Source organism: Triticum urartu, chromosome 3A, assembly GCF_056163025.1.
Source record: "Triticum urartu cultivar PI428250 chromosome 3A, HENAU_Tu73, whole genome shotgun sequence".
In the NCBI taxonomy this organism is placed as follows: Eukaryota; Viridiplantae; Streptophyta; class Magnoliopsida; order Poales; family Poaceae; genus Triticum; species Triticum urartu.
The window spans coordinates 682,474,551-682,486,238 of NC_141875.1; the positions used below are offsets into that span (position 1 = coordinate 682,474,551).

The following is an 11,688-nucleotide window of genomic DNA, read 5'->3' on the forward strand; positions in this document are numbered from 1 at the left end:
CGCCTAAGTTTGAAAAAATAATACCGAGTGGAGATCAATCCTCCCACTCGGAGGCTTAGCTGCAGTCCAGCACTCGCCTAAGTTCTCTCACTAAGAGACTTAGCTGCAGTCCGGTACTCGCCTAAGTTTGAAAAAATCCTACCGAGTGGAGAGCAATCCTCCCACTCGGGGGCTTAGCTGCAGTCCAGCACTCACCTAAGTTCTCTCACTAAGAGGCTTAGCTGCAGTCCGGTACTCGCCTAAGGTTGAAAAAATCCTACCAAGTGGAGATCAATCCTCCCACTCAGGGGCTTAGCTGCAGTCCAGCACTCGCCTAAGTTTGAAACATACCCCTATCCGCAAGGACGACGAGGTGCAGGTCGACTGCAACCTTCTCCTTCGGAGCTGCGGCACAAATACAACGTCCACTCCATCCCTATCCGCAAGGACGACGAGGTACAGGTCGACTGCAACCTTCTCCTTCGGAGCTGCGGCACAAATACAACGTCCGCTCCATGCCTATCCGCAAGGACGACGAGGTGCAGGTCGACTGCAACCTTCTCCTTTGGAGCTGCGGCACAAATACAACGTCCGCTCCATCCCTATCCGCAAGGACGACGAGGTACAGGTCGACTACAACCTTCTCCTTCGGAGCTGCGGCACAAATACAACGTCCGCTCCATCCCTATCCGCAAGGACGACGAGGTGCAGGTCAACTGCAACCTTCTCCTTCGGAGCTACGGCACAAATACAACGTCCGCTCTATCCCTATCCGCAAGGACGACGAGGTGTAGTCGACTGCAACCTTCTCCTTCGGAGCTGCGGCACAAATACAACATCCGCTCCATCCCTATCCGCAAGGACGACAAGGTATAGGTCGATTGCAACCTTCTCCTTCAGAGCTGCGTCACAAATACAACGTCTGCTCCATCCCTATCCGCAAGGACGATGAGGTGCAGGTCGACTACAACCTTCTCCTTCGGAGCTGCGGCACAAATACAACGTCCGCTCCATCCCTATCCGCAAGGACGGCGAGGTGCAGGTCGACTGCAACCTTCTCCTTCAGAGCTACGGCACAAATACAACGCCCGCTCCGTCCCTATCCGCAAGGACGACGAAGCGTTCCGAGCAGTGAACAAAGTCCAACACAAGCACATTCGGAAGTAAACCAAATTCAAATAAATCCTAAAAGTTCCAAGCAGCAAATCAAAAGTACTCGGGCATCAAACCCGAAGGAGTTCAACGGTTACAGAAATCACTCGGCATTCCGAGGAAAATTTAAAGCGGATTCAAGTTTCATAAGTTTGTTCACTCGGCCGGAGGAGGGCTGGCAGGCTCCACGAATGAGTCCAGGTCGATCCCATGGGCGATCCGAGTGGCAGCAGCAATGAAAGTCTCCATGAAGGACTGGAAATTATGCTTTTTGGAGTTAGCGACTTTGATCGCAGCCAGCTTGTCCTCACGAGCCTCCTTGCAATGGACTCGCACCAAGGACAGCTCCACTTCAGCACCACACCGGGCGGAGGATTTCTTCCATTCTTGCACTCGGTCAGGGATCTCGTTCAGTCGAGTCATCAGGGATTCCAGGTCATTCTGAAGTGTTGCCCCCGGCCAAAGTGATGAGTCAATTCGAGAGACAACCTCCTTCAGGCGCGCGAGGTAGCTTGTGGCGCTGGCGATACGGGACTCCAGTCGGAGCACGTTCATCGCAGTTTCGTCGCGGACTGGGGAAGCGATAGGGTCCAGACCAGTCTCGACCCTCCCAGTTTCTTCATCGAAGTCTTGGCAGAGTTCTGCAGCCAAAAGTTAGTCAATCGACCGAGAAAGATCCAATCGCAAGCATCAACACAGTCGGATTAAAAGAAATACCTTCTAGCGCGAGATAAAGCTTCTTCACAAGAGTCCTTAGGTAAGCTTCTGTGTCATTCCTCTTGCAGATTGCAGATTCCAACTTTTCATTCAGGACGACCTTGTCCTTCTTCATACTGGTCACTTCGCGGTTAGCTTCATTAAGACAAGATTTCAGTTTGTTCACCTCTCCTTCCAACGTTCCAATTGAAGCAAGCTTCTGGTCTGCGAGAGCGGTTTTGTGTTGGGCTGCTTTTTGCGCGGCGGCGAGGTCCGAGTCCTTCTTCTCCAGAGCCAACTTCATTTTCTCTGCAAAAGAAGTAATCGAATCAAAGAAGAGATCAAAGAGATATATTGAAAGTCAATCGACAATCAGTTACCTTCCATACCAGCGGCCTCGTCTTGAGCTTTTTTCAGATTCTGCTGGGCCAATTCCAAGTCTAAGTTGAGTTGCCTCTGCTTCTCCTCAAGTTCAGCAAATTTGGACATAAGAGTAGAAGACTTCTGCAGAAGGCAAAAGACGGATCAATCGATAAGATTAAAGGTGGTTCACTTCCGAGTGAATAAAATCTAAAGAAGTTCGTTCAGACCCCAGTCGACTACCAGCAGTCGACTGCGGTCTCGGGGACTACACCCAGTGGGTGCACTTGGCGTGCCCCCACCGGTTCGGATCCTACTCGACTGGCCCGCCGGAGTCGAGTGCAAGGAGTAAAAAAAGAAAGAACTCAGACCCCAGTCGACTGCAAGCAGTCGACCGTGGTCTCGGGGACTACACCCAGTGGGTGCACTTAGCATGCCCCCACTGGTTCTGATCCCACTCGCCCAGACAGAGTGGAAGAGCGAAACTACCAAAAACAACAAAACACCCAGTGGGTGCTCTAATTCGACGTAAACAACAGGAGATTGTGCAGAAGAAGATTTTTCGAGTAACATTTCTTCCTAGAACAAAAACAGTTGGAAAGTCTACTCACCTGGACATTGGCCCGAAGAGCAGCGCTGGCGTCGTAGGCAGCCTGGCTGTTCTCATGCACTGTCTTCACCCGCTCCATCATCATGTCAGCTTGTCGGATGGCTTCCGCAGCCGCTTCCGACTGGTTGTCCAGGACGGGGTAGCTGGTGAAAAAGTGGGCAGACGACCCAGGTGCGGCGGCTTGGAGCTCCGCGGCGTGGAGTTGGACAGCTGAAGGAATCACAGGTGCAGTCGACGGTGCGGGATGCCCACTCGACAAGGGCGCAGCGAAGGTCACAGAAGCCCTGCCCGCGTCTTCAGGTTGACGGATGGGAGGTGCTTCTTGCTGAGCCATCCTGCCAGCTGCTACCTTCTTGCTCTTCCTGGGCTTAAGAGTCATATCTTCGTCGTCGTCTGGAAGATCTATGACGTTGGGCGGAGCTGCAAGGCAGATCATTTGACTCCAAGTGAACCACTTGAACACAATCGACCAAAGAATCAAGAACAAAATCGCAAGAGTTTATACCTGAGTTGGAGGTCACCGCATCTTCCATTTCCTCGTCCCGGTACTGGAAAGAAGAGGTTCCTGACGTAGCGGCACTGCAAAGGTCCACGTTCAATCGGTTGCATCTAGTAATCGAATCGACGAAAAGGACAAGTCAGATGGTTACCCGGAGATAGTAGGAACGGTCACTTTGATCCTAGGCAAAGCTTTTGGCAGTTTTGAGGAGGTGGCCTTCGACGCTTTCGGCGACGCAACTTTGGACTGCTTTGGAGCCTTCTCAGTCGGCGTTGGGGAAGACGTCATGGGACGCTTCAAAGATTGACCAATCGGCGCGGCCGCCAAGTCCGGAGCACTCGCCGGGTCGTGAGCGTTTTTGGACCTCCTCTCCCTGCGAGGAGGCGAGTCGACCTCTTCGCCTTTAGTCGATTCGTCGCTCTCCTCGTCCTCCTCGGCATCCGAATGCTCCTCGCCGCTCTCGCCCCCGCTCGCTTCTTCCTCGGCGTCTGGGTCCTGCACTCCGTTCGGCATTGAGTACATGTCGATGAGGGCCTGAAAGGACAACGATCAAAGGAAATTCAGTCGACCATAAATGAGATATCACACGATGAATTGGAAAGATACTTGACAAAACAAAATTATACCTGCTCCGGCTGGTGCGAGTTGTCGAATGGAATCATCCTACTAGACCCCTGGGGGTTGTCTTTGTTGCCGGTGATCCCCATCAACCACTTCTCCAAGATATCCTCGCTGACATCCTCCGGGTGGATCCGAGTGGAATCCTCGAGCCCAGAGTACATCCACATCGGATGATCACGCGCCTGAAGCGGTTGGATGCGTCGACCGAGAAAGACCTCCAGCAGGTCCATCCCGGTCACCCCATCGCGGACAAGTTGGACGACCCGCTCGACCAGCACCTTAACCTGTGCCTTCTCTTCTGGAACTACCTTCAGGGGGGCGGGTTTCTCCACTCGAGCCAAGGAAAAGGGAGGAAGTCCAGTCGACTGACCCAGGGTCGGCTGATCCTTGCAGTAGAACCAAGTTGACTGCCAGCCTCGGACCAAGTCGGGAAGGATCATGGCTAGGAAGGTACTCTTGCTCCTCATCTGGATCCCCAAACCCCCGCACATCTGGATCACTTGTGTCCTCTCGTCACTCGACTTGGCCTTTTTGTCCGACTGGGAGCGGCAGGTGAAGATGCGTTTGAAAAGACCCCAGTGCGGTCGACAGCCCAGGAAATTTTCACACATTGACACGAAAGCAGCCAGATAGACTATGGTGTTTGGAGTGAAATGGTGGAGCTGAGCCCCAAAGAAGTTCAAAAAAACCTCGGAAGAAAGGATGGGGAGGCAATGAGAATCTGCGATCTACATGGGTGGCGAGGGGAACACACTCACCCTCCCTTGGCCGCGGCTCGGTCTCATTCCCCGGGAGCCGTGCCGATTTGTGGGGGATCAGTCCCCCCTCCACCAGGTCATCGAGGTCGTCCTGGGTGATTGCCGAGCGGATCCAGTCACCCTAGATCCAGCCCGCCGGCAGGCCGGACCTCGACGAGGATCCGCCCCGGCTGGTCCGCTTGCCCTTCGCCTTGGCGGTCGCCTTCTTCGCACGTTCCAGCGCCACCGTCTTCTCCTTCCCCATGGCGACGGGTCGAGCTTGAGCAGAGGTCCGGCGACGAGGCGGAAGCGAGCGTGGCGGAGAGATCGGGGGAAAAGAAGAGAGAATGGGAGCGTGCGGGGCAGAGGCCTGGTCCGGGACCTTTTATAAGGCTTTTCACCGAGTGGCTGACTGGTGTACCCAGACGATCTAAACAAATCCCGCAACAGTCGCGCACACAGTACGTGGCGAAAAAGGTGGCACGGGGATCGAGGAGACTTGCCTAATCCGTCCCGATAACCTCGGTTCCGCCCGTCTGGCGCACTTCCCAAAATTCGAATCCCGCGAGATCCGCGGAGAGCAGAGCAACCCATCAGACTGAAGACAAACATCCTCAACTTCATCATTCGGAATTCTATCATGAAAATTCACTCGACAAAAACCAAGAATGGACCAAGGCGACTGAGAAAGGAGTCGACGTCGTCACCTCAAATCACTGTTCCAGAACAAGATATACTCATAGAACAAAGAGTGGGTCGGAAGTGTTCCCAACTCCTTCCTCACTCAAACCCTGATCCATTCAGGGGCTAATGATGAAGCTATGTACCTAGGGTAGGGTCATGGATATGTCCAACATACCATCCCCAAGGACATCTCTACAAAGAATCAGAAGCAGTCGGAGAAAAACCATCATCCACTCGACCGTGAAGATGTGCTCACTCGACCACCTTGAAGACACTCGACAACCAGAAGATGAGAAACTCTCCACTCTGCAACGGTCAGGACTTAAACCATAGCTTTATGGGCATTTATAACACTTTACTGTAGACGTTACCAGTAACGCCCTTCCTTTATGAGCATTGAACCCTGTGTAACGGAGGGGAGCTGGGGTCCTGGCGCACTATATATAAGCCACCCCCCTCCTCTGGGACAGGGGTTCGCACTTTCTGTGATTGACACACATATATTCAGTCGACCGCCTCTGGGCTCCGAGACGTAGGGCTGTTACTTCCTCCGAGAAGGGCCTGAACTCGTAAACTCGTGTGTACAATTCCTCCATAGCTAGGATCTTGCCTCTACATTCCTACCCCCCCCCTATTCTACTGTCAGTCTTAGAACCACGACAGCGGGCGGCCCTGCCTTTACCGACGGCGGCACGACAGCCAGCGATGGCTGCGGGCGCGGCGGCCAGCCGTGCAGCGGCATTGGCTGCGTTTGGCGGCGGTGATCGGATCTACGACGATGACCATGTATGGTCTGGCCTCCGGACGGATCTGATCTGCCCGATGCGGCCTGCTCGTTGTGCGGCGGCTTAGATTGGTGGTGAGTCGTGCACATGATGCTTGATGGAGGTTTGTTGAGCGGATCCAGGTGAAAACCTCGTTCTTGGCTTGTTGCCGAGACCGGCGATGGCAGTACTCTTTTGTGTTGTTACCTTCTTGAAGGCATTGCCGTGGAGAAGCTCCAGATCTCTATCTGCTACCTCCAGGGGAAACCCTAGATCAGTAGATCGGATGACGACGACGCTCTGGTGTCGTTTCCCTCTTGGGGGCGTCATTTTTGGAGGTGTACACGGGCTCGAGGGACTAGTGGACGGCTTCTTTGGTAGAGCGGTGCTTCATCTTACACATTGATGGTGGCGGATCTCGGCGGTGTGGCACAGTGGAGACTCGGCGTCCGATGCACGGAGATGGACTCGCGCAGGAGGAGGACGCTGTCTGGCATCATGGTGGCGTCGATGGCAGAGAGGCCTGGCAAACTCGGTGCGTTAGTTTCTGCTCTGAAGATGGATTGGTGGAAGACGGCGGTGACGACACATGAGAGTGTGTTGGACCGGTTTGTACCCCAAACCCAATATGTGGCTTGGTTGGGGTCTCCGGCTTTAGATGTTAGGCTTGGTGCGATGTCTGTTTGGTATTAGGCTCGGATCATCGGCACCCCTTCATCAAGTGGATAGGAGTAGCGACAGTTGTTGCTAAGATGGTGGCTTCAGACTACCTGATGTACTACTTTGTAAGGTCTTTATGAATAATTAATAAAATGACTGCATGCATCGCTCAGATGCAAAGAAGGGAGGTAATCCTCCTTTTCTAAAAACAAAGGTGGAAGCACTGGTAGGATTCATCCACTCTCAGTAGGCTTTTGCAACCAAAATACTGATATATATCAACTTTAAAAGTAAATTTTGGTTCTGCTGGCTTGCCTACTTGGCCCGCTATAAAAGGGCGGAAAGGCTGTTTGGCCTGCGACCCCTAGCATGTCGCAGCAGCTATGGCTACATACTCCGCCTCACAAAAAGAAAGGGCAACAATTTTCTGCTTCTGAGAACTCCAAGTGGTCAGGTTCTTGCCAAGAAAGAAGACATGTCCGAAGGTGCTCTTGGCTAAGCTGGCTGCTGGAAGATATGACAGGGGTCTCGCCAGCAAAATTCAGACTGTTGCTGGACAATAAATCAACCATTGCTTTGAGCAAGAACCCAGTCTATCATGATAGAAGCAAACATATAGATGTCAAGTTTCATTTTGTCAGAGATTGCATGAAGAAGGGACAAGTGGAGATCGATCATGTGGGGACTCAAGACCGACTAGCTGACGCATTGACCAAGGCACTCGGGCGTGTTCGTTTCATTGAGATGAGGCAAAAGGCTTGGGGTGATCAGCATTGGGACATGAGATAAAGAGGGTAAAATGTTACACCTAGCTAATCTCATGGCTGCCTTTTCTTTCTTCGGTTTGAGACGGCACTCCATCGGAGTGTGACACCCATTGCAACTTGCCATGTTTGCCATCTCTAAGATCTTCCCAGCATAGCTCTTCTGACTGAGCATGATGTTGCTGCTGTTCTGCTGCACTTCAATTCCTAAGTAGTAGCTTAGCAGTCCAAGATCACTCATTTTGAATAGCTGGTGCATCTGGATCTTGAAAGAGTTTATGGCTGCTGCATATGTGCCAATTATGATCAAATCATCAACATAAACACCCACCAGCAGATACGAGTGCGCGTCAGCACGTTGGTAGACGGCGTGTTCCAGCGGACTGCGTGTGAAACCGAGAGCAGCCAGTGACTCGTCCAGCTTCGCGTACCAAGCGCGCGGAGCCTGATGCAGTCCGTACAACGCCTTGTGGAGTTGCAGTACACTATCATCCTTGCCGGCGATCTCGTACCCTGGCGGCTGAGCGACGTATACCTCTTCGCGGAGATCACCATTCAGAAAGGCGGATTTCACGTCCATATGATGGACCTCCCAGCTGGAGTGTGCAGCAAGAGCTAGCAGTAGCCGTATTGTTTCCATGCGAGCTACGGAGACGAAAACCTCCTCAAAATCCGACCCTTGGCGCTGGACATATCCCTTGGCGACGAGGCGGGCTTTATGCTTGATGATGTTGTCCGCCGGATCACGCTTGACACGGTATACTCACTTCAGCCCGATCGCCTTGTGTCCGGCCGGGAGCTGAGCTTGCTCCCAAGATATGTTGTCGGTGATGGACTGCATCTCGACATCCATGGCGCCCTTCCATGCTATGCTTGTGAGCTCTTCATCCACGCCTCGTGGCTCCTCGGCACCGAAGAGACAGCGCACTAGCAGGCAGCGCTCGAACTGTTCACGCACCGCCTGGTCCTCGGTCTCCTCCAGCACACTCGTGAAACACTGGTAGCAAACCGGCTGCCCAGTTGGCACATTGCACCTGTCGTCGTGAGACGGAGGCGTGTCCCAGCCGGCCCTCGGAGAGTTTTGGGTGTGACCGGCTCGGACTGCGACGACTCGGGCGTGTCCATCGATGGCGTGGTGACTGCAGGTGACCGCGGCGTCCCCAAGGCTGGTGTAGAGGGTGTCGCCGTGCTTCGAGGAGTGACCGGCGGGGTTGTCGACCCACTGTCGATCTCCTAGACACCGTTGTCTGTGGTATAAACCACGGTAAATGTCGTCGGCGCCGCGGTGATTGCGCTCGTGCCCGGGGTGCTCCAAGCCCATGGCCTGCTCTCCTAAAAAACAATGTCACGAGTTACCTGGACTTTCTTCGTTGTTGGATCATACGCCCGGTACGCCTTTGAGCCCTCCTCATAGCCAACGAACACCATTGGCGTCGACCGGTCGCTCAACTTGGTGATGCCAGGGCCGGCGTGCTTCGCGTGAACCGTGCACCCGGAAGTGCGCAAGTGCTGCACGTTGGGTTTACGACTGTGCCACGCCTCATAGGGCGTGACACCCTCCAGGCTCTGGGTCGGCGCGCGGTTCAGCTGATAGACGGCCGTCCTCACTGCCTCTGCCCAGAAGAACGCCGGCATGCCCATGCTCTTCATCAGGCACCGGGCCATCTCCACCACAGTCTGATTGCGGCGTTCGACGAGTCCGTTTTGCTGCGGTGAGTATGGTGAAGTGGTGAAGTGCTTGATGCCGTTCTGATCGCAATACTCCCTGAACTCTTGGAGTTGAACTTGCTGCCGCGGTCCGATCTGAATGCACGTGGCTTGCATTTGCCGTCAGCTTCGGCCAAGGCCTCGTCCTTGGACTTCAGTAGTTCAAACCACATGTAGTGGCTATGATCATCTACAACGAGCAGAAAGAACTTGTTACCTCCTGGAGTTGTCGGAGTGATCGGCCCGCACAAGTCCGTGTGCACGAGCTCCAGACCGCGCTCGGCTCGGTATGTCGTGGCCTGCGGGAACGGCGTTCGATGTTGCTTCCCCAGGGCACAGCCTTCACAGTATTCCGCCACGCGATCGGTCACCAGCATGCCGCGCATGAGCTGCTTCGTGGACATAGTCCGGAGCGCGTGGAAATGAAGATGCCCCATGCGAGCGTGCCACCTCCAGTTGCGTCGTCGCCTTGTGCCATCAGGCATGCCGGCGCATCAATGATGAGTACCCCAGTGTACAAGCGGTTTCCGGAGCGCTTGATGCGCGTCAGCACGCGCCGCGCTGGATCCAGGACAACCATGACGCCGTCCGCGATGTTGATGATGTAGCCCGCCTTGTCCAGTTGCCTCACGGAGACGATATTCGTCTGCAGGCTGGGGATGAAGAACACGCCGGTGAGAGCACGCTGATCGTCGCCCTGGCAGCGGAACACCATGCTGCCTCGCCTGCGGATGGCCACTACCGAGTCGTCGCCGAATCTCAACGAGCCATGCACTGTCTCGTCGAGTGATGAGAAGACGTGTCAATCGCCCGTCATGTGGCTGCTTGCTCCGGTGTCAAAGAACCACACACTGTCCGGCGAGGGGACGGGCATGACCTTCTCCTCGTTGAGGTACATGTGCTGGGGCGCCATGAGCTGTGTTGCGTCCACAGTGGTGACCACGGCCATGTATAGGCCCTGATCGTGCTCGGCGCCGGCTTGCACAAGATTCGCCTGCTTCTGTTTGCCCTTTTGATCCTCATCCTTGAACCTGGTACGACACTCCTTCCAGTGGCCCGGCTTGTTGCAGTAATGACACTTGCCTTTCTTCTTCTCGCCGGAGCCGCCGGATCCACCCGCGCCCGCGCTTGGCGGCGTGGGCTTGCCACCGCCCTGGAACTTGTTCTTCCCCGGCGATTTGTTCTTGCTGTTGCCGCCGGATGACAACTCGCCGAAGCCGAGCTACTGCTCGCGCGCGTCCCACTCTGTTGAGGAGTACATGAGGCGCGCGCCGGACTACGCCGTTTTGTCCAGATCATAGTGATCTTCACACGCCGACAGGCGCCCGGTGAGCTCTTCGATCGTCATGGTTTTGAGGTCGATGAGGGCCTCAATCGCCATTGCCATCTGCCGGTACTTGCGAGGCACGACGCGGAGAAATTTTTGGACGGCCTTGTGCTCCGTCACCGGGTCGCCGTACAGCTCAAGATCGGCGACGAGGCCGGAGAGCCGCAGCGCGAACTCTTTGACGGACTCACTATCCTTGAAACGGAGCTCTTCGAACTCCCGGTGGTGCACCTGGGCCTTGGCCTCGCGCGCGCGCTCGCTGCCCATCCGAAGAGTCTTGATTGTCTCCCAGGCCTTCTTGGCCGTCTCCTTGGAGGCCAGCACTTGGATCATCTCCGGCGGCACGCCGGTGAGGATGATCTGCAGCGCGCGCCGGTCGTCGTGCTCGTCGGCGGCGTCCTCGGTCACCGCAGACTAGACGCGGGCGACCTGCAGCTTGACCTGCATGACAAGAGACCACTCGATGTAGTTTGTGTGGGTGAGGACCATGGATGACGAAGAGGTCTCGCTCTCCCACACAACCCGCTCGACGATGCGGAGCTCGTCGCTGTCGCCGCCTGTCAGACGCGCCACGGGCGCTGTGGACAGTGGCGTCTTCGGCGGCGACTTCGTCCCACTCTTGTTCTTCTCCTTTCCAGAATCGTTGTCACACATGGTACGCCGCGGATCGGACACCGCCGGTCACCAGAGAATGGATCAAACACCACGTAGCTCTGATACCAATTGTCGTTGTCGAGAAACGCGATCAAGCAAGGAAGATCATATATATATATATATATATATATATATATATATATATATACACTCATGTGATAGTTCCGCTGAACAGATAAGTAGCAACTAAGTAGACGGCGATGAAGCAAAAAGAGTGGCACGTGGCATGGGAGTATGTACTCATAGGAGTATCAACTCATTTTCCTATATATATACAAGCGGTGGTAGTTATCATCTAAGTGTTTGCCTGCCACGTGTCTCATTCTTTCTCCATACTAGACGGGTTAGTGGATGTGGGAAACCCAATAGCAGGGTAACTAACTTGCGTCTGATTACCATTCGGTAAAAGAATTAGCAAGAAATTGCATGCGTTAGTTTCAACAACCTTCTTTTATTGCTTTCAAAAAAGAAAAA

The 11,688-nt window shown here is 54.3% G+C and overlaps 2 protein-coding genes across 2 annotated transcripts; both read right to left on the reverse strand.

Moving 5' to 3' along the window:
• Positions 1 to 1,287: 1,287 nt before the first annotated feature.
• LOC147981539 (uncharacterized) lies at positions 1,288 to 2,131 on the reverse strand. Its single transcript, XM_087517148.1, has 2 exons — positions 1,849 to 2,131; positions 1,288 to 1,772 (listed from the first exon to the last, which is right to left on the reverse strand). Exons 1-2 carry the CDS (start codon positions 2,129 to 2,131, stop codon positions 1,288 to 1,290), a joined length of 768 nt encoding a protein of 255 aa, XP_087373274.1.
• A 7,904-nt stretch (positions 2,132 to 10,035) lies between these two features.
• LOC147981540 (uncharacterized) lies at positions 10,036 to 11,214 on the reverse strand. The gene is made up of 3 exons (XM_087515996.1): positions 11,083 to 11,214; positions 10,514 to 10,974; positions 10,036 to 10,420 (listed from the first exon to the last, which is right to left on the reverse strand). Exons 1-3 carry the CDS (start codon positions 11,212 to 11,214, stop codon positions 10,036 to 10,038), a joined length of 978 nt encoding a protein of 325 aa, XP_087372122.1.
• Positions 11,215 to 11,688: the final 474 nt, after the last annotated feature.